The sequence below is a fragment of the Canis aureus genome, chromosome 4 (assembly GCF_053574225.1).
Source record: "Canis aureus isolate CA01 chromosome 4, VMU_Caureus_v.1.0, whole genome shotgun sequence".
NCBI lineage: Eukaryota > Metazoa > Chordata > Mammalia > Carnivora > Canidae > Canis > Canis aureus.
The window spans coordinates 37,915,001-37,940,579 of NC_135614.1; the positions used below are offsets into that span (position 1 = coordinate 37,915,001).

The 25,579-nt window shown below is 36.7% G+C and overlaps 1 protein-coding gene across 9 annotated transcripts in view; it reads right to left on the minus strand.

Moving 5' to 3' along the window:
- Nucleotides 1-25,579, minus strand: part of NSD1 (nuclear receptor binding SET domain protein 1) — a 154,247-nt gene that overhangs the window by 38,904 nt on the left and 89,764 nt on the right. For all 9 annotated transcript variants that reach the window (XM_077895393.1, XM_077895397.1, XM_077895400.1 and 6 more), the window contains 7 exons: nt 17,035-17,159; nt 13,838-14,108; nt 12,530-12,639; nt 9,876-9,942; nt 6,851-6,969; nt 5,802-5,945; nt 2,936-3,059 (listed from right to left, as the gene is read on the minus strand). In XM_077895393.1, coding sequence (XP_077751519.1) covers nt 2,936-3,059; nt 5,802-5,945; nt 6,851-6,969; nt 9,876-9,942; nt 12,530-12,639; nt 13,838-14,108; nt 17,035-17,159 — 960 coding nt within the window. The remainder of the gene's footprint in view (nt 1-2,935; nt 3,060-5,801; nt 5,946-6,850; nt 6,970-9,875; nt 9,943-12,529; nt 12,640-13,837; nt 14,109-17,034; nt 17,160-25,579) is intronic.

Here is a 25,579-nt window from a genome sequence, read left to right on the forward strand (position 1 = left end):
CAGGAAAAAAAAAAAAAAAGATGCACAGTATCTGGGATGCCTGGGTGGCTCAGTGGTTGAGTCTCTGCCTTTGGCTCAGGGCGTGACAAGTCCCACATCAGGCTCCCTGCATGGAGCCTGCTTCTCTTCCCTCTGCCTATGTCTCTGCCTCTCTGTATCCAATGAATAAATAAATAAAATCTTTTTTTTTAAGGATGCACAATATCATCTGTCATTAAGAAATGCACATTAAAACCACAATGAGATACCACTATGCATCTGTATAAATGGCTAAAATTTAAAAGATTGACAACATCAAGTGTTGATGAAGATGTGGAAGAACTGAAACCCTCAAACATTACTAATGAGAATGTAAAATGGTATAAACACTTTGGATGTTTCTTAAAAAGTTAAACATATACCTACCTTGCCATTCCAACCTTAGATACTTAATTTAACACAAGTAAAAAGAAAACGTGTCCATACAAAGACTTGAACGTTCACAGTGGCTTTATTAATAATACCCCAACCTGAGAACATCTCAAATGTACATCAATAGATGAATGAATAATCCAACTGTGAAGCATCTGTACAATGGAATACTACCTAGCAATAAAAAGGAAAGAACTCTGATTGTTACAGCTGAATTCTCTGGTCTTCAGCTATAACAAATAACAGTTCAGCTATAACTATAACCTGCGAAAATGTTGAATCTCAAACTGGCTATGCTGAGGTATGGCTTCACAGGTATATGTAACAAATATGTAAGGATTTAGCAAACTACCCTTGGTGCAATTTATGGTACATCAACTATACCTCAATAAACCTGTTTTAAAAAACAGAATGAACACTGATACACACACAACATAGACAGGTGTCAAAAACATTAAGCTGAGCAAGGCACAAAAAACTACAGACATTTTGTTCCTCTCATGAAACTCTTTAAAAAAGACAAATCTAATGTGTAGTAGCAGAAAGCAGATCGTTGTTTACCTGAAAAAACTGGGGTGGAGTGAAGGGCATAAGGATCAACTGGGACTAAGTACAAGGGAACTTTCTAGAGTGATGGAAATGGTCTAAATCTTCATTGTAGTTGTGGTTAATCGGTGTATATAAATTTTAGAAAGGCAATCAAAACATACATTAAAACTATTGCATTTTATAGTAATTATACTTCAGTAAGGTTAATTTTTTTTAAATGTCTTTGCCTTAATTTGTTCATAGAAAATCACATTATAATAAAGATTAGCAAAATTGGATTTCTGCATGAAAGGCAAGATCTTTCTAAGATCAGGATAAGAGATATGCACATATCTAAAAATTTTTTTCTAAATTTCATTTGTAGGGCCAGATGGCACTATTTCCCATGATGATCAAAAGGCCACTGCGCAGGAGGCAAAATTAACCCCACCACTATCGTGCCTTCCAGCGTTTGTTCCCACAGTGTGAAAAGTAGTGGCTGAAAGAGGAGATAAAAACTCAATATGACACAGCCACTTATTTTCAGTCACAAGTTAATTCTGTCTCATTCTCACAGCAGATACTCTAAACCTACACTCTTTACTCTTCAAGTTAGAAACCACCTTTCCTCCATCATTCTCACTAAAGAAAAAACTTTGGCTTCCTTATCTTGCCTCACAACTCCAAGGTACATTCCTATCTTATCTTTTTGTCTCTTCAAGATTATTCTCTACTGTCTTTGTAACTGTACTCCACTAATTATCCCCTCTTCTGTTGGAGGAATTTATTTCCCTACATGGTTCTTAACATTTATCCTACAAACGCACAAGATGTTCTTCCTCTTGATCCTATAATTTCCTCCCTTCAGCTACTGCCCTCTTTCCCACAGATATCAAACTTCTGTAAAAAGTGTATACTATTATCCATTGGCCATTCAACCAGGTTTAGTGTGGTATCCTCTGGCAGAAAGTCAAGCCTTTTCTCACTGCCAAATATAACAGCCTCTTATCATCCCAGAACGTCCTTAGACTCTTTGCCACATCTGTCCCTGCTAATGACACCCCACTCTCCCTGGATTCACAGTCAACTAGCTCCTCCTCACCCTCAGTAGTTTTCTGATGTGGGCATCCCCTGAGTACTTTTGGTCTTCTTCTCATTCTACAGATGCTTTCTACTAGGGCAGGATCATTCACACTTATGGTTTTAAGGACTTAGAAATGTAATAGCTTTCAGCCCCCATTTTTTCTTACTACTTAAATGCTATAACATTCACATATAATGCTGAAGAAAGAACAATCTCCTTAGCACAGCCTGTGAGGTACTTTACAGGTGGTTCCACCTGACCATTCTTAGTTTCAGACCCAAACTATTTATTCTAACTCTCAAAATGCTCTTTTTCTTTCTTTCTTTTATTTTTTCTGTAAACAGTTTTATTGATGCATGACAAACGCACAGAAAAGTACAGCATCCTAAGTGTACAGTTCATTCTTTTTTAATCATACAGAAAACAGGCTTATGTAACTGCCACTCAGCTTAAGAAATATAAAACATCACCAGTAATCCAGAAATCCTCCTTGTCACTATCAATGCCTCTTCTCTAAAGCATCTTAAACTCTAAACACACTAACCTATGCCTTCTATTCCCCAAATATTCTATACTTTCATTACTGGACCTTCTGTCCTTCCCCTCCCCATGCCAATATCCGTATCTCTTTTAAAGCCAAATTCAGTTCTCTTCCTCTGTGGAACTGGCTCATCTTTGTTCAATTATCACTTTAAAAGTATCTCTACTACAATCTTTTTTGCACTATATTATACTATCCATTCATTATTCACTTGGTATTCTTTTCTACAAAGATCACACAGCACCTATCTGTGTCTATAGCAATTAGCTCGATATCATAAAAAATTGTCTCCAATAAATGTTGGGAATTTTTCCTGAAAAACTCAAAATTCAAACCATTTCTGAAAGCAAACCCTTCTATATCTACTTCACCTGTGCGACATTCATTGCAGATAAATTTTCCTCTTGGCATTTCAGTTAATCCAAGGCACTCCAGGTGGAAAGCCCCACAGCACTGAGCCTCACATAACAGCAGCTCACCCAGTTTCTCACAGTTCTGTTAAGAGAAAGAAAACAGGTATGTCTATGAAAAACGGATTTTTAAAGTCCTAAGCAGAAGGCCTTCATGAATGCAAAGATTAAGCAGCAGCTTTCCAAAAAGAAAGCCCACCATTTATTCAGCCAATATTTAGCGATTAATTCCTCTAGGCCAGGTACCACAAAATCTCTGGCTCCCGTGCTTCATATAGTCTAAGGACTGAAATACAAGTAAACAAACAAACAGGAAAGATACCAGATAATGGTAAGCATTAGGTACAGAATTCAAATAGTTACTTTGGCCATTAGGAATGGCCTCTCAGGGTTCTAAACTACAAGTGAGTCAAGTGATCCGACACAAATACCAGGAAGACAAATACAGAAAGTTCACAGATAGGAAAAACCATGTCATGTCTGAGAATCATAAGGAAAGTCAGTGGACTAATGTGAACAAATGCTAGAAGTGGTAGAAGATGAGGTAAGAAAAAGGCAACAGCATGATTGTGTGGCCTTACACATTATGCTACAGATTCTATTCTAATTACAACAGTGTGCCATTAAAGGGCTTTAACAAGGTAAGGCTAAAATCAGATATTCATTTAAAAACAGATCCCTTTGATTACTACACAGAATATGAGTTCAAGAATGAGAAAGGTGAGAACAGTAGCAAAGAGATACTGGTGTGCTAGACTTGGGTTGTAACAGTCCCAAAAGGGCTCTAAAGAAGGTTTAAACAACCTTTGAGATACATCTACAACCATCTCAGAGAGGTTACCTTCCTGAGATGATCTTGTCTAAGACAAGGTGTCATTTATGATAGGGCTTTAGGAAATAAAAATCTGGTTCTGTTGCTTTCAAAACATTCAAAGATTTATGCAAATTCTGCAAATTCCCAATATTTGTTACTTTCACTCCTCTAACATCCTGACTCATTTCCACATAGTGATTAGCAGGAAAATACCAAAAATGAAAAAGAGTCTTATTGTGAAAGACAAGAAAGAGGGGAGGTAGCTAGGCAAGTCTAATATCTTCAAGAACCCAAAGAAACAACAAGGCTTGGCCATTTATAACACCAAAGCTTAAATAAAAAATTGAGTAGGAGAGCTTTGGAGAAAAACATGCCAGGGGCAGCCAGGGAGTAAGAGCAGACAGACCCAAAGGTCTTAATCTATCTATAGTGTAAATTAGTCTCACACTTTGCCTCTTCTGTTATCCCCTACCCACACATAAAAATTGACAAATGCCATAAATATTATTATTTGGTTTTGTATATTCACAATGCAGTGATACCAGCTTTTATGTACATAAACAAATATACCTTCATCATTTAAACAGGAAAACTTCAATTACAGTATATATCAAGGAATGTTTTCAAATTAAACAAATGTTATGGACTAACCCTTTAACTAAGATGACCATGTGGTTCATCTTTCAAACTGATAACCATGTTGAGTGAAAGGAAATGGTATTAATAAATTATACAAAGGTAACAAAATTAAACAAAGAGTGATCCAAATAATCCAGGACCACAAGACAACTACCCTTTAACCATTTGTTGATAATCTTTCTGGCCACATAGTCTTTGAGAACTAACACTGTGTTTGGAGTACTGCTCTGAATATGATCAACCTTCTTTATATAATAGTGAAAATGAAGAAACAAAGAAACAGAGTTGAAATTCTATTGTTCATCATAGCATATTCTGGGTTTGTGTTACTTCATTTTGTAGCTGTTTCAATCAGAAAAAAGAAAAAACCCCTAATATCTTCAGCTTTTTATAGGCCAGCTTTTTAAGAATTTACAAAGGTAAATTAAGCCCATAAAAGGAGAACATAACCAAAAGATCCATTTAATCGACTCTATTCCCAAATCTGATGAAGGCTATTTATAAAGAGGCAACACAACATAGTAGTTAAGATTCTAAACCCAGATTGCTTCAGTTTGAATCCTAGCTTTGCCGTGGGACTATAAGCAAGTTAGGTAACATCTCTGTGCCTCAGTTTCCTCACCTATAAAAATGAGGACAATAACAAGTGATCTACTTTACAATACTCTTTAGGACTAAATGATGCAGTGTTTGTAAAAGTTTTATTTTTTTTTATTTTAAAATTTTATTTTCTTTTATTTATTTTTTGGGGTGGGGGACAGTAGAGGGAGAGAGAAAATCTTAAGCAGGTTCCATGCCCAGCTCAGAGACAGAGTGGGGCTCAATCGCATGACCCTGTGGTCATGATCGGAGCCACAAGCAATTGTGGGTTGCTTAACCCAGGCATCCCCAGAATATTTATAAGGTGGTAGAAACTCTTGACACATAATAAACACTGTATAAATACCTATTAAATAAATATAAAAAAACAGGTGGTAGGTACTCTAAAGTCATTACTTTAAAGCAAAAGAAATCTCAAACTGAAAATTTCCTTTGCAACATTCCTTAGAAACCCAGAGACTCTCACACCATGTGAGGTATAGGAAAATGATCCTTTTAAGCAATGACAAATTCACCTTCTCCCATCTGTTTCAGGCCTGCTTCAAGGCATTTATTCATGGGCAACAAAGGCAAGTGGTCCAGCAACACTAAATATTTCTTTTTCTTTCTCTTTTTGTGAGGAGGGGAAAGACGGAAATTCTTAAAAGGATAATTTCCATTGGAATCATAGAGGAAAATGTTTACTCTAACCAAGAATGGGTTATCAAGAGATGGAGAAGGCTTCACTTAAAAGACAAGCAAGCAATCAAAATTCAAGTGGGCAACATCTTCTACCTGACAAACATTCTCCTTGAGTGCAGCTCCTCCGCCTCGTTCACCCTGCAGCTTTTTAGATGCCGGCATCCCATGATCGTTCTCTACACTCTCCTCAACAGTCTCCTTGGGGCTTGCAGCCGTTCGGTGTGTCATCAGTTCTCCCTTGCAGAGAAAAAATAATGTCCCACATTTGTATTATTGATGTCTCCTCCATCTGACCCCCTCCCTCTGAGCTGCTATTTGTCTAGCCATTAAGCACTTACAGATGTTCAGCCAATCACGCGGGCGGACTGCATGCAATGTTAGTTCTAACCCTGCTGTGATTGGGCGGGTAGTGGGCGCCTCATGCCCTGCCACTAACTGCTCTGAGGCTGTTCCACTGGAACTTTTTGAGCTGTTCCATTTTAAGGTTTCACTAAGGGAGAGAAAACATTCTTAAGTTTATTTGATTACTTATTTGTCCTTCCAAGATCAGTGTTTCCTAAATAATGCCCCCTTGGGCATTCTATTCAAATTATCCTGGAAAGAAACACTCTGTATCATAATGTGTAATGCTGACCTCACTTGTTCTAATTCTCTTTTAACCTGAGTTGAAAAGCCAGACATAGCATCAATGACTGCAATGATGCTCTCTATAAGGAAATGGTTTTAAATCTACCTTTGTTTCCTTAAAGCCAATGTTTATAAACATTATTCTAAAATTAAACAGTTTATGGTCTCAAGAAATAAGCAAATGACTTTCCCCTCTAACTGTAGCAGTCTCAACTTTTAAAGGAAAATATGCAAGTTCATTCAGATCATATGGTTACTTGGTATTGTGCTCTCTGGTTTTATAAAAGGCTTACTTCGTGATGAAACAGTTATAAAACTTATGAGACACCTGGAGCATAGGATGTGATCTTTTAAAAAGATCACATCTATAGTTGCCTTATATGTCTTAGAGCTATTAATGAGCTGCTTCAGTAGAACATTATATTCTTAAGTAAACTCAAGGGAAAGGGGAGTGGCCTCTACTGTGAAAAGTAGATTTTCTTTGCAAGGTCAAAAGATGAGGAACTGAGTAATACCTCTGAGCCTGGAGTTTCTTTTGAAGAGTCGTCATTTTTCATTTTTTTACAATGCACCTTGGCTGTAGCATGCCTCTGTCGTTTTCGTTTTCTTGGTTTATCAAATATCTTGGCAGCACCTATAACAGGAAAACATGTGTTACCTGCTGGCTACTCACACATCCAAAAACTCCTATCCTCAACTAAAAGGACCTCACAGAATTATGGAATATTAAGAATTAAAAACCAATCTTGGAGTCCGTTTAATTCCTCAACTTAGTAGATAAAGAAAAAGGCACAGGGAGGAGGAGACTTACCCATGACTATGTAACTAGTTAGGGAAATATCTACATATACAAAAATTCTGTCTCATGAGGATTATATAGTAAATGAATACATAGGTTAAAGTAATTTCATTTTACATGATTGAAATGAAAGACTTCAGAGTTCCTCAAAGGACTTTACTCTCCTAGAGATGGGGAGAAAATACATTTAGGAGTCAGGAAAAAAAAAAAAAAAAGGAGTCAGGAAAAGATACTAAAATCTAATCTCCACAATTAAAGACAGTAAATCATATCACTATATGATTTAATAATTAAGATAAAAAGCTGAAATACAAAAATCTGGCTTGGGGAAAGGAGAACTCTCCCCCAAAACATTTAGTAGCTTAAAAGATATTCACACAATAATACAATCTTAAACATCCATAATATAAAATAAATATATGATCTCATCTGGCATATTTACATTACCTACTATATATTTGTTATAGAACTATCAAGAGGAATTTGGAGTGATATATCAAAAAATGTTACAAGGTAATTAGGCTAAGTATCAACATGAAGACTAGACTTTGGAAAACTGGCTTAGTACTCTCTTATTGAGACTGCCTGATGGAGACGAAGAAGCTCTGCTATCAAAGCTTCTGTCTATGGCTAAAAGAACTAATATGATAGAAGAATAAAGGTTCGAAGTTCTCAGGAACTCAAACATTTAGATGAAATTTACAAAAGATAAAGTGGAAGCTGTACATTCTACAAAAATTGAACTACAAAAATATAAGAGCTGATATTATTTTGAAAAGTTTTTTTAAAGCAAGCAAGCAAAATAAATAAATAAAGCAAGCAAGCAGACTGCGGAGTCTATGAAATTATATATGCACACGAGGTTAACATAAGCTAACATATTACTAGATTTATTTACTAGAAAACTTAATAATCATTGGGCCACATTTAAAGATGTGCTCATTGAAGGGGTGCCTGAGTGGCTCAAACAGTTAAACATCTGCCTTCTGCTTAGGTCATGATCCCAGGATCCTGGAATTCAAGCCCTGCACTGGGCTCCCTGCTCAGCAGGGAATCTAATTCTCCCTTTCCCTCTGCCCCTACCCTCCCTCCACTTGTAATGGTTCACTCACTCATGCACTCTCTCTCAAATAAATAAATAAAATCTTAAAAAAAAAAAAAAAGATGCACTCATTTAAGATCACGTGAAGGGGTACCTTGGTGGCTCAGTTAGTTAAGCAACAGCCTTCAGCTCAGGTCATGATCCTGGGGTCCTGGGGTCAAGCCCTGCATCTGGGCTCCCTGCTCAAAAGGGAGTCTGCTTCTCTCTTACCCCTCTGCCCCAACCCCCCTTGGAGGCTCTCTCTCTCTCAAATAAATAACTAAAACCTTAAAAAAAAATTAACACGTACTATAACCTTCCCATGAGAACTACTATAACCAACCCTTTGTTGGCAGACCACATCTGATGCCATGTGCTCAAATTTGGGCTAATATCTCAGAAATGACACTAATCAATAAACAGCACTGGCAGATGAATGATCTAAGTGGTAGAAAGAATTGACATAGAGAAAATCTGGGGTGGATAACAAGGTGGTAGTATGGCAATGAATTTGATCAGGTCTGGATTTAGTCCTTCAACCCTGCCACCTCTTTCATCTTCGTGTTTTTCTAGAAGATAAGGATAACACGGTTAATACCCTAACTCTCTGTATTGCTTTAGATGGATTAGAAGTTAATAGTCCTAAGCAATGGACTGAGCAAAGGATCTGAGCAAAGAAATGCTCAAATTACAACAATGTGTCTATTACTGAATGAAGGGCTGCCCATTCCTCCTATCAGTAGAACCAAGATCACCATGTATAACTTTCAGAAGTCAGATTCTAATGCCATCTAAAATATTTCTAAGCACAGGGTGCCTGAGTGGCTCAGTCAGTTAAACATCCAAGTGGCTCAGTCAGTTAAGCAACCAATGCTTGATTTCAGCTCGGGTCATGATCTCAGGATCATGGGAGCCCTGTGTTGGTCTCTGCATTGAGCATAGAGCCTGCTTAGGATTTTCTCTCTCCTTCTCCCTCTGCCCCTCCCTGCTTGCACTCTAAAAAAAAGAAAATATATATATAAAGATTTCCAAACCCTTAAAATTTTGAAGCCATTACAATGGACCAGGCTCAAATATAAACTCTCTTTTTCAAGGATATGTTCATTCACCAAAGATCATAGATGTGATAAAAGAAACTAAGACTATTTATAAAAGACTGGTTTGTAGGGCTTGTAATTTCCCTCTCAACTCAGATTCCACAATTTCTGTTCTATAGAATAAAATTAAATCAAAGCCAAGAAAGTAATGATTACAGTTGGAAAATCAGTTAATATGAAATTTAAGGAGCTCATTTTTCTTTATTGTTTCTAACATTTCCTTATTCTAATAATTCCATGTAACTAATTTCAGCCTAACACTGAAAATGACCATCCAATTTTCTAGTGTCATGCATGTCAGGAAGCATATTTCGAGCAAAGGTTTTCTTTTTTTTAATTTACTTATTTTAAGTAATCTCTACACCCAACATGGGGCTCAACTCAAGACCCTGAGATTGAGAGTCTCTGCTCTTCCAACTGAGCAAGTCAGGCACTTGTTGGGCATACGAGTCTTAGAAATTGCAACCTCACTTGGTCTTGCTTACATATGGAACTTCTATTTAGCTGACAAGGTGCTTCATAGTTACTCTGCACTACATTTTTTAAATCTCAAAAATACGCACCTCCACCGTACTCCCTAGATGCAGCACGTGATTCACTGTCATTCTCCAAATGACCAGCTTCATAACACTACAAGTAAACAAAATGCAACAGATTTACAGATGAACACAAAATAAATAAACTTTATATTACGTGCCAAAAGCTGAACTATTATCACAGATACAGAAACCCTGGCTGTTTTCTAACAATTAAAAAAACAATATTAACAATAATGGGTTGAAATAAAACTACCTGGGGAAAGACATCAAAAAACCAAAAAACACAGCTCCAAAAGACTCAGGGGACAAAAAGACACAGGGACGCCTGGGTGGTTCAGTGGCTGTGCACCTGCCTTCAGCCCAGGGGTAATCCTGGAGTCCTGGGATCGAGTCCCGCATCAGGCTTTCCTGCATGGAGCCTGTGTCTCTGCCTCTCTCTGTGTGTCTCTCATGAATAAATAAATAAAATCTTAAAAACAAAAACAAAAACCTCATACAAACACATCCTCCTAAGGAGGTGGTGGTAGGAGTTAACCAGCAGATACAGAATGGTGCTCTGACTGAAGTAGTAGACAAAGAGAAAGGGTATATTCCCAGAGACCCATCATTGCAGTTCTATTTTCTATCACCCGATATTTAAAATCTATCTTTTTAAAATTGCATTTATGGGCAGCCCGGGTGGCTCAGCGGTTTAGTGCCACCTTCAGCCTAGAGCCTGATCCTGGAGACCCGGGATCGAGTCCCATGTCGGGCTTCCTACATGGAGCCTGCTTCTCCCTCTGCCTGTGTCTCTCTCTCTCTCTTTCTGTGTGTGTGCGTCTCTCATGAATAAATAAATAAAATTTTTTTAAAAATAAAATAAGGGGATCCCTGGGTGGCTCAGCGGTTTAGTGCCTGCCTTTGGCCCAGGGCGCGGTCCTTGGAGTCCCGGGATCGAGTCCCACACGTCGGGCTCCAGGCATGGAGCCTGCTTCTCCCTCCTCCTGTGTCTCTGCCTCTCTCTCTCTCTCTCTCTCTCTCTCTGTCTATCATAAATAAACAAACAAATAAATAAATCTATAAATAAATAAATAAATAGATAGATATTAGATTTTACACTTATTTGATGAATTCTAAATATTAAAAAATTTTTGAATCGGTGCTCACTTCAGCAGCACATATACCAGAAAGCTCTGAATCATGGAATGTCTTTCTGATTTAATTAGCTATAGATTAATATAAATGAAAGCAACATTAAAACCCAAAACAAAATACTCAGAGTAATTTCCTACACATTATATTCCCCTACTACTAATGCTTAAAAGAATTAGTTCCAGTCCAAGAAAATGTCTTCTACAATAAAAATACTCTTCAACAGGATTAAAACAAAATTTAGTGGCCACAAAAAGTCAACATAAATGCTATTCTTGCTGTAAAGTTCCAAAATTTTAAGGTCAAAACAAGCTAAAATATACCAGTCGATTTCCAAAGGCTCACTATATACGCTAATCAAATCATTAACTTATGTATGTCAACTATATCTCAATAAAACAGGGGAACAAATCATTTACTAAACTGGCCCAAATTCTGATTTTCTTTTAAATTTGTTATTACCTCACCTGTAGCTTAATATAGCAGCCTTACATAATTTATTTTATATAAATATTATTAAATCTATCACCTGATTGCAAATATTCAAATGAATCACAGTTTCCCTGTCCCTTACTATGTACTACTATGTACCTCCTCCAACAATCTTGCCAAGTGGCTAAGATTTGAATAAAACAAAGCCAGGAAAGAAAACACTGCAGAAGAAAACTATCACAGCCTTACTAGGACAGATCTTAGAAGATGGACTTTGAGAAGAACCAAAGAATGAAAGGATATAATGCAGCCATTAAAATGAGGCACAGAAACAAATAAATTTTTACATTTACATGTTAATTCAGATGGATGAATATCTAACAAAAAAAGAAAATCAGGTTCCAGGATTAAATGACAGAAGCCTGTTACAGGTAAGGAAGTAAGTCTAAAAACTCAAATTATTTTTGATTTGAATACAATCAGTATTTTTTCTTTAAAGATAGAAAATTTTAATAGGAAATCTGTGCATCCTAACAACTGAATTTCTAACATATAGCCTGAGTTACTCCTCACACACATGGGAATGGGGAGGTTTCCTAAAAATTAATATTCAGGAAAATAATTTTCTATTTGTATCTACTATTTAATGACGCTTTCTTGGTCAATAAAACCCATACCTCCAAACTCAGAAACTTAAGTTCAAATGTTTCTGCCTGGTTTACAACTGAGCCAAGTCTTTTCTGTGGTGTTAATACAGACATGACAATGGGATAAGAGTTGGTTAGTGGCTTATACAGACAGAAGTAGAAAGCAGTTAAGAGGTTTCTTTCTCCCAGAAAAGAAATGACAACAAACACACACTTTACTCAATCTTAAAAGCTCTTTCCATTTTCATCTGAAAAGAAAATCTAAAATGAACTATAACTCACGTACACACAAATGCAAAATAGCTTCTCAACAGAGGATCTCTTAGACCAAACCAGTGTACTCTGCCATTCTGTAATTTCTATGTATGTGTGCATCAATATTGCTATATATTATCAAGAGATTTGTTTTTAAAATCTCATTATTTCCATATGGTTTAATCATACCATAGAATTGACTAAGATACATACCTTTTTAGAAAGACCAAGATCCCCTTTCTTGGGCATAAATCCCGGGTCTAAATCATTGGATTCAAGAAGTTTCTTAGTTGGTTTTCTTTGACGTTTACTTTCATAATTTCCTGAAATGAATGTATCTTTTCATTAGATGATTCAAAAATTGGGCACAAACTAATTTTTTACAAAAATCTATATGCCACAGAAAAATGAGTCATCATATTTTTTATGTTTTCCTCATCATCTGGGGACGGACAGGATAGGAATGTATTTATTTATTCTAAAATATTAGTTAACATAAAATAGAATAGGAAAACAATTCTCAACACAGGCACAAACTAATGTGAAAATGTCTTTGTATATGTATCATAAAGGGACTAGGGGAGAAATCAAAAGAGCAGAACTATATAATAATTGATTGGTAGTAAAGACAAAAGGAGAAGTGAGGTGGACTAGAGCCTGAATTCTGGGCATAACAGGATCAGGATTAAAATTTTATTCTTCTCCTAAATAAACAAAACACACATTTACTTTGTAGGACTGTTCTTAAGAATATATAAAAGAGCCTAATAACAAAGTCTGGCACATGCCAAATTATGAAATAGTACTACCTATCTTTACTATTTTTAAATTCTTTTTGATTCTGTCTTACCTGATTAATAAGCACAAGTGGATACCTTTTTTTTAAAATACCAACCTAAGCTGTTGTTGGGAATGTAAAAAATAGTTACATCCAAAATCTTCCTTGAGTGACTACAATATTCAAGAATCAGAAGGCAAATTAAAGACCATATGTTTAGATCCAACTCCCACCAGGTGACATGCATAATAAAGAAGGATAAAAGTGAAAAGCAATTGGTAATTGAATTCAAGGGGATATTTACACTTAGCTACTTACAATGTGTCAGGTAATTACATTATAATGTCTATTTTATAAATGAGGACGCAAGTTTAAAAGTTAAACAACTTCCTAAATAACATAAGAATTGTTAGAGCCAGGATCTGAAGCATAAGTTTCATGTGTTTATTAGCATGCAGTGTCCTTCCCCCAAAACCCTGCTATCCTGAGAGTTGACTCACATAGTGGCTGATCAACAATCATGAAGAGTAATAGTAGAGAAAGGAGAGGAGTTTTTAAAACACGTCTTCTAGAAATGTACCACCAATTCATGGTCATTATCTATATCCAATTAGCCAGTACTTTCAGGATTTCCCAGAACAAAAGTGGGTAGTTTGTTATACAGAGATTTCACTATTGGCTTTTTACCACAACATGCTAAAATTGTATCTACTTACATTCTGAGACCCCCAACTTCATCTTACCTGGTGTTTTAACTAGTAACTCCTCAGACTCAAGGATAGGCCGTGGAGACACTTCGGGAGCCACAGGCACAGACAAGGTCAGCTGTGGTAACTCAGCATGTCCACCTCCAAGTTCTGACTGAGCCAAGGGCCCTTCCAAAAATGGAGCCTCCCTTTCAAGAACTGGAGGCTCTTCTTTGGTTGAAATCAGAGAATTCTCATCCACCTGCTTGTTCTGAGCACTAGATCGACATCGGGCTAAAAGGCTTTCCTCTTCACAGCGGGAACTTACCTAAGGGCAAAAAGTAAAAGTAGAATCCATAGAACAAAGGTGCTATAATTTCAGTGTCAAAAAGAATAATGCAGTTAAAAATGAAATTCTGACACATGCTACAACATGGATGAACCTTGAAGATACTATACACTAAGTGAAGTAAGCCATACACAAAAGGACAAATACTATATGGTTCTACTTATATTAGGTTTATCTAGAATAATCAAATTCATAGAGACAGAAAATAGAAATGGGGTATTTGGGTGGCTCAAGTCAGTTAAGTGTCTGACTCCTGATTTCAATTCAGGTCATGATCTCAGGGTCACGAGACCAAGCCCCACATCAGGATCTGCACTGGACCCTCTGTCCCTCTTCTCCATATGCTCACTCTCTCTCTCTCTCTTAAAAAAAAAAAAAAAAAAAAAAAGGAAAAGGAAAAGAAAAGAAAATGGTGCTTGCCAGGAGCTGAGGGGAGAGTAGAGTGGAAAATTGTTTGGGTTTTCTTGAGATTTTATTTATTTATTCATGGGGGTTGGACAGAGACATAGGCAGAGGGAGAAGCAGGCTCCCTGCAGGACCCCAGGACCACGACCTGAGCCAAAGACAGATGCTCAACCAATGAGCCACCCAGGTGCCCAAGGAAGTTATTTTTTCATAGGTGGATTTTTAGTTTGGGAATATGAAAAAGTTCTAGAGATGATAGATGATGGTGATGGTTGTACAACAATGTGAATGTACTTAATGGCACAGAACTATTATATAAAGGTGTTTATAAATTTTGTTATATATATTTTACTATAAGTTTTTAAAAAGGGAAAAAGTGCAATTGAGATACACTAAAGCTATAAAAATTCTTTAAGGCCATAACAATAATCCTCCCCATTCACATAGATTTCCTAGTATGTCACCAATAAAGCAGCTAATAATGAATTCCTAATGTAAATTAATAAGAAAAGAAATAAGCATTTATGGTGCTTTCATGTATATAAAGACAATAAAGTTGTTCAGTTAATGAGAGTACTTGCCAGCTAATAAAAGTAGAAGAGATAATAAAATCTGTAAATTTTTATTTTGAACTCCTAATGAAATTACTGATACAGGCAAGGTTTCTTTGATATTTTTAAACATAACCAGGGAAATGGTGGACAGAGAAGAGGACATATTTTTGAAGTCAAAGTTACTTACACACATACTGCTGATGCGGTGTTTTTTTTTTTTTAAGATTTTATCTATCTATCTATCTATCTATCATTTATTTAAAAGATTTATTTTAGAGAACAAGCAAGGAGAGGGAGAAGGAGAAGAAGAGAGAGGCAGAGAAGCAGACTCCCTGCTGAGCACAGAACTTGATGCTGGGCTTGATCTCAGGATTCTGAGATCATGCCCTGAGCCAAAACCAAGAGTCAGACACTAAACCAACTAGCCACCCAGGCACTCCCACATACTGCTCCTTGATCAAAAGGAACAAAATATAACCTAAAAGAGAGGAAATCCGTCAGGACCTGTGAACAACTTTTAATGTCATGCAATAAATGACACAAAAGGACCTATAATCTAATCTAGCTAAAGCTGTTTCACTTGAATCCATCAAATTGTTAGTTATAATTTCCACATAAGAAGGAAGATAGAGAATAGTTTAGTGACAACAGTGAAGAAGCAATCATACATATCTAGAAAGGGGACACTATAAGGGTATCGCTCTTACTTAGATAGAGTCATGAAAAAAAGGGGGACTGTTTTAGATTTAAATAAATTTAAGAAATGTAACAACCAGATATAATGTGTAGTCCTAGAAAGAATAAGCCAAATGTAAAGTTAGAGGACAAATAAGGAAATTCGAATACAGATTTGTTATTAGATAATCTAAACTGATCTTAAGATGCAGTAAAGTTACAAAAAAGAAAAGAAAAAAAAAGATAAAGTAAAATCATTTCTGAAGGAAAATATTCTATTTTTTAGAGGTGCATATTATTTAGGGATAGAAAATAAAATGTCTCTAATTTACTTTAAAGTAACAGAGCTTTAATAAATTGAATTCAGGGATGCCTGGCTGGCTCAGCTGGAAGTGCATGCAAATCCTGATCTCGGGTCATGAGTTTGAGCCCCAAGTTGGATATAAAGATTACTAAATAAAAATTCAAAAAAACAACTGAATTAAAAAATAAAGCAAATAAGGATAACACTTGTTTAAAAAATTACAATCCGGGATCCCTGGGTGGCGCAACGGTTTAGCGCCTGCCTTTGGCCCAGGGCGCAATCCTGGAGACCCGGGATTGAATCCCACGTCAGGCTCCCTATATGGGGCCTGCTTCTCCCTCTGCCTATGTCTCTGCCTCTCTCTCTCTCTCTCTGTATGATTATCATGAATAAATAAATAAAATTTAAAAAATATATATTTGCTCTTTCCTCATTTAAAAAAAAAATTACAATCCTGGGGTACCAGGTGGCATAGTCAGTTGAGCCTCCGACTCTTGGTTTTGTTCAGGTGGTGATCTGAGGGTCATGAGATCAAGTCCCATATGGGGCTCTGTGCTCAGAATGGAGTCTCTTCAGATTCTCGCTCCCTCTCTTGCTCTGCCCCTCCCCTGTATGCTCTTTCTCAAATAAATCCTTAAAAAAATTTAAAAATATGATGCTACCATATTTTATATTCTATGATTTTAATAAATATTTTATCATAATAGTATTCCTAAATCACTACTCTTTGAAAGCAAAGGGAGAAAAAAAGTTATACATGCACATACTACACACAGTGCATAGACTCATTAATACATTTCCTGCATATTCTAAGTATTGTGCCAGAAGCTGGAGATTAAAAAAATGGAAAAAGTAAAATACAAGTTAAGGTAAATATTGTCCCATACAGACAAAACATGATATTGAAGATAAAACTCCAATATCCTAAAAGTATTGATAAAAAGACTGTTGAAATGTTGAAACATACCTTGTGCACCTGTTCCTGTACCTTCTTTTGTTTTTTCTTAGGAGCAAATATCTGATCATATTCTTCTGTATATTCCAGAAGCCACTTGCTTGGCTTCCTAAGGCGTTTCTTCTCTGACCGCACAGCTAAAAGAGAAACAACTTCATATTAACCAAAAAGTTAGAGGAAAGCCTACTGCTTTCATGCTACTATCTCTACACTATCAAAGGTAGAGAGACGAGAAATTCTCAAAAAAACTCTGCTTAAGCTCCAAGAGGCTAAAAGCAATTTCCTATGATTTATCATATGCAAAAGTTAAGAAAAGAGACTTTTGTTGCTCTTATACAAAGCCCATATGAAGTTATGGGAAAATTTTTGAAAAAAGATAAAATTGAAACTAACTATAGTGTCCCACAATGACAGAAACAGCTAACATTAAAATATGGTCTAAATCAAGCATATTCATCAAATATATCATAAATTATTTTAATAACATCTCTCTGGAATAACATGTGTTTAGAATACCAGACAGATATTCAGACAGAATATTTACCTAATCAGTACTACCATACCATGTGAATTTCAAAAGCACTTTACACACACTTAATGCCATGGCTGTGACTTGAGTTTCACATTAGAAAACTAAAGAAGGAAAGAAGGAAAGAAAGAAGGAAAGAAGGAAAGAAAGAAGGAAAGAAGGAAAGAAGGAAGGAAAGAAGGAAAGAAAGAAGGAAGGAAGGAAGGAAGGAAGGAAGGAAGGAAGGAAGGAAGGAAGGAGAGAGAGAGAGAGAGAGAGAGAAAGAGAGAAAGAGAGAGAGAAAGAGAGAAAGAAAGAAAGAGAGAAAGAAAGAAAGAAAGAAAGAAAGAAAGAAAGAAAGAAAGAAAGAAAGAAAGAAAGAAAGAAAGAAAACTAAGGACTCTTTCTCAACAGAATCACTAAAAATTATAATTATACCATTACCTCAATAACATAAAAAGTATATGGCATGTATGCCAAAGACAGAAAGTAAGATAAAAATAAAGAGCTTGGAGTACCTTTTAAGCAAAAAAAAATTATGTTTTATTTTTTAAAAGATTTTATTTATTTATTCATAAGAGGCACAGAAAGAATGAGAGGAAGAGACACAGGCAGAGGAAAAGCAGGCTCCCTGCAGGGAGCCCAACGTGGGACTCCATCCTGGGTCTCCAGGATCACATCCTGGGCTGAAGGCGGTGCTAAACCACTGAGCCACCTGGGCTGCCCATTTACCATGTTTTATTGTCAAATTCTCAAAGTACATTTTTCTTTGAATTAATGGTAAAATAAATACTATAAATTCCAAATAAAATCTCCCAGTTTAACAAGCTATAATCATTTTATAAGATCTTTGGGAGCAAAAGCTAATACACACAGAATGTAGGACATAGTGTACTTGAGAAGCAAGAAGTAGTTCATGACACAATGGCCTCCGAGGAAACTACTTATGCCTCAGTTGAATGAGGAACACTGGTGTTCTCTCAATCAAAAAAATGCAAAAGTTGAGACCAAAAGGAAAAAATAAAATCATGGGAACAGTAAGTTTGGCAAAGGATTTTACTCCTTCAATAGCACATATGGAAACACAGCATAAAACTGTATTAGGATTAGATTTGAAAAACAATTTTCTGGGACGCCTGGGTGGCTCAGCGGTTGAGCATCTGCCTTCAGCTCAGGGCGTGATCCCAGAGTTCTAGGATCCAGTACCGCATCAGGCTCCCTATTGAGGAGCCCTCTCTGCCTTCTCCCTCTGCCTGTGTTTCTGCCTCTCTCCCTCTCCCTCTCTTTGTGTCTCTCATGAATAAATAAAATCTTTAAAAAGGGTGGGGAGGAGCCTGGGGAGCATCTGCCTTCAGCTCAGGGCATGATCCCAGGTCCAGGGATGGAGTTGCGCATCAGGCTGGGAGCAAGGACCCTGCTTCTCCCTCTGCCTGTGTCTCTGTCTCTCTCTCTCTCTGTGTGACTATCATTAAGAAAAAAAAAATTTTTTTTTGCAAAGCACTGACGAGACTGAAGAACTACAAACCCAAAACTAACAAAGTAATAACCTAGAGAAATAAATACAGCACTGAAATGGATTTTGTCCTGAGGGCTTTTTTTGTGATCCCGTTAATAAAGTATAAAGAGCAAAAGTTTAAAAGAGAATAAACTAGGGGGGCAGCCCAGGTGGCTCAGTGGTTTAACGCCACCTTTGGCCCAGGAAGTGATCCTGGAGACCCGGGATCGAGTCCCATGTCAGGCTCCCTGCATGGAGCCTGCTTCTCCCTCTGCCTGTGTCTCTGCCTCTCTCTCTCTCTTTCAAGAATAAATAAATAAAATATTTTTTAAAAAGAGAGAGAATAAACTAGGGCCCCAAAGGACTCTATTCCCAGAGTTACAATGAAGCAAAAGTACACCATGCCAAACTTCCAAAAGATCACAAGGAAAGGTGCTTTGGCACAAAGCAGAAGGGAAGCAAGAAGGTGAATAAATCCTTGAGAAGCTGTGACTGGTCCTCCTGTGGATTTGCAGCTCCCATAGGAAAATCAATCAATGTAATTAATACATCATGTTAAAAGACTAAAGGGTATATATAAAAAGGAATGATCATCTCGACAAAGAAAAACCATCTAACACATGAGGTATATAAGGGAACTTTCTTAAACTGAAAGGCCATCTTTCAAAGTCATAGCTAACATCACAGTTAATGGTGAAAGACTGGATGCTTGCTTTCTCCCTAAGATCAGGAATAAGACAAGAGAATGCCTGTTCATTCTACTTATGCTTAACACTGCACTGGAAGCTTTAGCCAGGGCAACTGGGCAAGGAAAAAGTAAATAAAAGACACCCAGATCAGAAAGGATGAAGTAAAACTATCTCTATTAGTTGATGAAATGATCATGTATATAGAAAATCCTAAGGAATTCAGAATAAAACAATTAGAACCAAAAAAAAGGTGTTCAGGAAAGATGCAACATGCAAAAAACAATGTACAAATATCAACTGTATTGCTGTATACTTGCAGTAAGCAACTTAAGAATAAAATTAAGAAAACCATTTCGTTTATAACAGCATCAAAAAAGAATAAAATTTTTAAACAATAAAATACTTAGGAATAAATTGAACAAGAGAAGCACAAGACTTATACACAGAAAACTATAAAATGTCATTGAAATAAATGAAACACAACTAAATTAATAGAAAGCCATCCTTTGTGTATAGCTTAGAAAAACTTAATATTGTTAACAATGGCAACACTGCCCAAACTGACATACACATCCAGTATAATCCTTAACAAAACCCAGCTGGCTTTTTTGCAGAAGTTAACACTGGTCCTAAAATTAAAATGGAAATGTGAAAGATCCAGAAAACCCAAACAATCTTGAAAATAAAGTTGGAGGACTCACACTTTCCAATTTCAAAACTATAATTAGTTACTATAAAAATAGGGTAATTAACACTTTGTGGTACTGACATAAAGACAAGGCACATAAATCAAAAGAAAGGAGTTGGGGGCCCAGAAATAAATCATCACATTTATGGTCAAATGATTTTCAGCTAAGATGCCAAGACCATTGGGGCACCTGAGTGGCTCAAATGGTTGACATCTGCCTTTGGCTCTAGTGGTGATCCTGGAGTTCTTGGATTGGGTCTGGCATCAGGATGGTCTCTGCCTATGTCTCTGCCTCTCTCTCTCTGTGTGTCTCTCTCATGAATAAATAAATAAAATCTTGAAAGAAAAAAAAAAGATGCCAAGACCATTCAATGGGAAAAGAATATTCTTTTTAATATAAATGGTGCTGAGAAAACTGGATTAGGCAATAGTTACTCAAACATGACACCAAAAGCACAAGCAACCATGGAAAACACAAGCATACTTTTTATCAAAATGAAAAACATCTGTGCTTCAAAATAATCAAGAATGTAAATGGTAAACCCACTAAATGGGAGAAAATATTTGTGAATCATATACAATAATACATCTATACCATGTAAAGAATTATTACAATTCCACCAATAAAAAATAAATTTATTATTAAAAAAAAGAATTCTTACAATTCAGTAATAATAACAAAAAAAAAAAACAGCCCAATTAAAATCCAGCAAAGGATCTGGACAGACGTTTCTCCAAAAGATTTATATGAGACCACTAAATACATGAAGAGGTGCTCAATATCAATAGGCATTAGGGAAATGCAAACCAAATCACAATAATGAAATACCACTTGACACTGACTAGGACAGGTATTTCAAATAGGTGTGAGTAAAGCGGTAGAAACTAGAACCATCATATATTGCTAATATGAACGTAAAATCGCAAAACACCTTTGGCACAACATTTTGACAGTTCTTCAAAAGTTTTATGTATATAGTTACCAAATGACTCAGCAATTCAGCTAAATATATCAACAGTAGAAGTGAAAACATACCCACCACAAAACACTGCAAACAAATGTTCAATTAATATCATTACTCATAAAAGCCAAAAAGTAGAAACAACTCAAATATCTATCAGTTGATTAAAGAATAAATAAAATATGATTTGTTCATAAAATGTAGTATTATTTGGCATTAAAAAACATGAAACAGGGGTGCCTGGTTGTGATCTCAGGGTCCTGGGTTGGAGCCCTGCATAGGGCTCTGAGCACAGCTGTAAGGCTCCTGGGAGTTGCTCTCACTCTGCCCCTCCTGCTTATGCACATGTGTGCTTTCCCTCACTCTCTCTCTAAAAATAAATAAATCTTAAAAAAAAAAAAAAGTCATGAAGAGTGGTAACAGCAATATGGCAGAGTTGGAAGACCCTATACTATTTCCCTCACAGAGACACCAAAGTAACAATAGATTCATCAAAATACCTTTTTGAGTACTCTAGAAATCAGTTATAAAGTTGCAGTACCCCCAGGCAAGTTCAAAGACAAGGCCTATGGCGTTGAAATGGGTTAAAAAGGAGCCAATTTACTTTATTGAGATTGCCACTCCCAATGCAAGCACTGATTGAGCTCCCCTGATGGAGTTGGGGGTGGGGAGCTTGTGTCCAACATACCACCTTTTCACAGGGTTGCCCGACATAAGTCTGCCTAATACAACTGGGACCACTGACAGAACCCACACAGTTTAGATTCCTGAGGGCTGCTGAAAACAAGACAAAGAATGCCCAGCATGCTGAGTAACCAGATGGCTTGCGATAAGGGAGCCAAAGGCCAGCATAGAGTGGTGAGATCAGGAGAAGGTACTAAACGTATGCTTCTCTGTACAAGAAAAAAAAAAAAAAAAAAAAAGGTTCAAGAGTGGAACTAGCATTTGGCAATCTGGATTTCTAGACAAGAGACTACTATCTATCTTGCCTGCTTTTGAGAGCAAATGGGGAGCCAGTACTCTGCATACCTGGGAGCCACTGAGAATGAAGAATGGGAAAGATTGTTACAGTAATACAAGTAAACCTTCAGTACTGTAGCAAAACATTAGAGGGAGACTACAAACCCTTGAAAAGAAATGGACAGACTTCCCTAATTAGGATAAACCTAGAGAAGTCCACCCTCCAAAAAAGGATCTGGAGGTTCCCAGAAAATCTCTAACTGAGGTGATTGGTGAAAGCTTATCCATGTCTGAAGCCAATCCCTAAAGACCAAAAGTGGTTGTTACTCAAATGAATACAACTCAGGGGATAAAAAAAATCACCAAGTATACATAGAAACGAGGAAACTTGGCCCTAATCAAAGGGTCAAAATAGGGCACCTGGTTGGCTCAGTGGTTGAGCATCTGCCTTTGGCTCAGGTCGAGATCCTGCAGATGTGATCCTGCAGATCGGGTTCCCCGCAGGGAGCCTGCTTTTCCCTCTGCCTATGTTTCTGCCTCTCTATTTCTCTCATGAATAAAAATAAAATCTTCAAAAAAAAAAAAAAAAAAGGTCAAAAGAAATCTCCAGGGGCACATGGTTGGCCCAGTCGGTTAAGCAAGCATACAAGTTTTTATTTCAGCTCAGGTTGTGATCTCAAGTACAGAGTCTGCTTGTCCTTCTTCCTCCCCCACCCCTCATGCTCACTCTTTCAAATAAATGAATAAAATCTTTGAGATAAAACAAAACAAACAAAATCTCCAGAAACCAATCACACAAAGTAACAGAGCTCTATGAATTATCAGAGAAAAAATTCAGAATAAGTCTTAATGCTCAATGGTCTGCAAAAGAACACAGAAAACTAAAAGGAATCAAGAAAATGGTAACATGAACAAATAAGAGTATCAACCAAGAGTGACCATCAAAAAAAAAAAAGAAAAGAAAAGAAAAACAGGAGCTCTGGAGCTAAAGAAGACTAGGACTGAACTGAAAATTTCACTACTAGAGAGATTCAAGAGCAGACTTAAGCACCGGACAGAATTAGCAAACATAAAGACAAGACATTTGAAATTATCAAACCAGAGAAGGAAAAGAAAGAATAAGAAAACTAAGACATACAGGATTTATGAATACAAGCAAGTGGACCAATACACACATTACAGAAGTTCCAAAAGAGGGACACTTGGGTGGCTCAGTTGGTTAAGCATCTATCTGCCTTTGGCTTGGATCATGACCTGGAATTAAGCCCAGCATTGGGCTCCCTGCTCAGTGGGGAGTCTGCTTCTCCTTCTGCTCCTTACCCTGTTTGTGCTCTCTCTCTTTCTCTCACTCTCTCTCTCAAATAAAAAAAAATCTTGAAGAAGAAGAGGACAACGAAGTTGTTCCAAAAGGAGAAAAGAGAATTGGGCAAAGAGCTTATTTCAATGAAAAAGGGCCAAAAACATCTAAATCCAAGGAGGGAAATGAACATCCAAACTCAGAAACTCATTCAAGATCTACAACCAGGATGAACCCAAGAGGCCCACCAAGACACATTATAATCAAACCATCAAATGACAAAGAGAATCTTGAAAGCAGCAAGAAAAGCAACTAGTCAGGCACCTGGGCGGCTGGTTGGTTAAATGTCCAACTCTTGATTTCAGCTCATTTCAGCTCAGGATTTTAAGATCAAGCCCTGCATCTGTCACCATGCTGGGCACAGAGCCTGCTTAAACCCCCCGCCTCGGCACCCCAACTGGCACTCCCTATAGAAAAAAACAAAAAACCCACATATACTTGGAAGATAACAATTACAAATATATGAGCATACAGCATCAGAGCACCCAAATAAATGCATGAAGCAGACACTGACAGAATTGACAGGAGAAATAGTCAAACGATAATAAATAGGGTATAATATCTGGCTTTCAATAATGGATATAATAACCACACAGAAGATCAATACAAAAATCAGAATCTGAACATCGTGATTTATCAAACCAAATAAACCTAACAGACATACACAGAATACTCATTGTACCTTACAATAGCAAAATACACATTCATCTTAAGCACACATGAACGGTTTTCCAGGATAAATCACAACAGACCACCAATCAAGTCTTACAAATTTAAGACGACGACAAATACCATGTATCTTTTCCAATCACAATGGGCTGGAACTATAGCATTTGAAAATCTGCTATAAACAAATTCACAAATATATGGAAATCAACACACTCTTGAACAACCAATGTGTTGTGTGTTGAACGAAGTCCCCAGAAAACTTAGAAAAAGTATTAGACAAATATGAAAACATAATATACCTAAATTTATGGGGTCCAGTAAAGGAAATACTGAGAGAAGTCTGTATCAGGAAGCAACTACATTAAGAAAAAAGATCTCAAATCAATAACCTAATTTTTACACTTCAGGCAGTAAGAAAATGAATAAACCCAAAGTTAGGAGAAAGAAGGAAATAATATTAGAGCAAAAATAAACAAAATAGAAAATTAAAAACAAAATTAAAAATATCAAGAAGGCTAAGCACTGATTTTTTTTAATGATCAATAAAATTGGAAAGTCTTCAGCTACATTGACTAAGGAAAAAAGACACAAATACTAAAACCAGAAATTAAAGAAGACTTATTTCAACTGTTACCACAGAAGCAAAAAAATTATGAGAGGCTACTATAAACAACTGCCTGCCAACAAACTGGATAACTTAGAAGAAATGGATAAATTCCTAGAACTCTACCAAGCATCTAAAAAGAATTAATGCCTGGATCTCTGGGTGGCTAAGTGGTTTAGCACCTGTCTTTGGCCCAGGGCGTGATCCCGGAGTCCTGGGATCGAGTCCCTTGTCAGGTTCCCTGCATGGAGCCTGCTTCTCCCTCCGCCTGTGTCCCTGCCCCTGCCCCGCCCTCTGTGTCTCTCATGAATAAATAAATAAAATCTTTAAAAAAAAAATTTTTTTTAAGAATTAATGCCAAACCTTGTCAAACTCTTCCAAAAAACTGAGAATATTTCCAAACTCATTTTATGAGGTGAGCATTATTCTCAAATCAAAGACAAACAAATATACTTAAAAACAAAAGTAAATCAGTATTTCTTATGAACACTGCTACAAAAATCCTCCACAAATATTAGCAAACTGAATTCAACAGCAGCACACTAAAATGATTACACATCATGACCAAGTGGGATTCACCCCTGGGATGGAAAGATAATTGAACATATAAATAATAAATGTAATA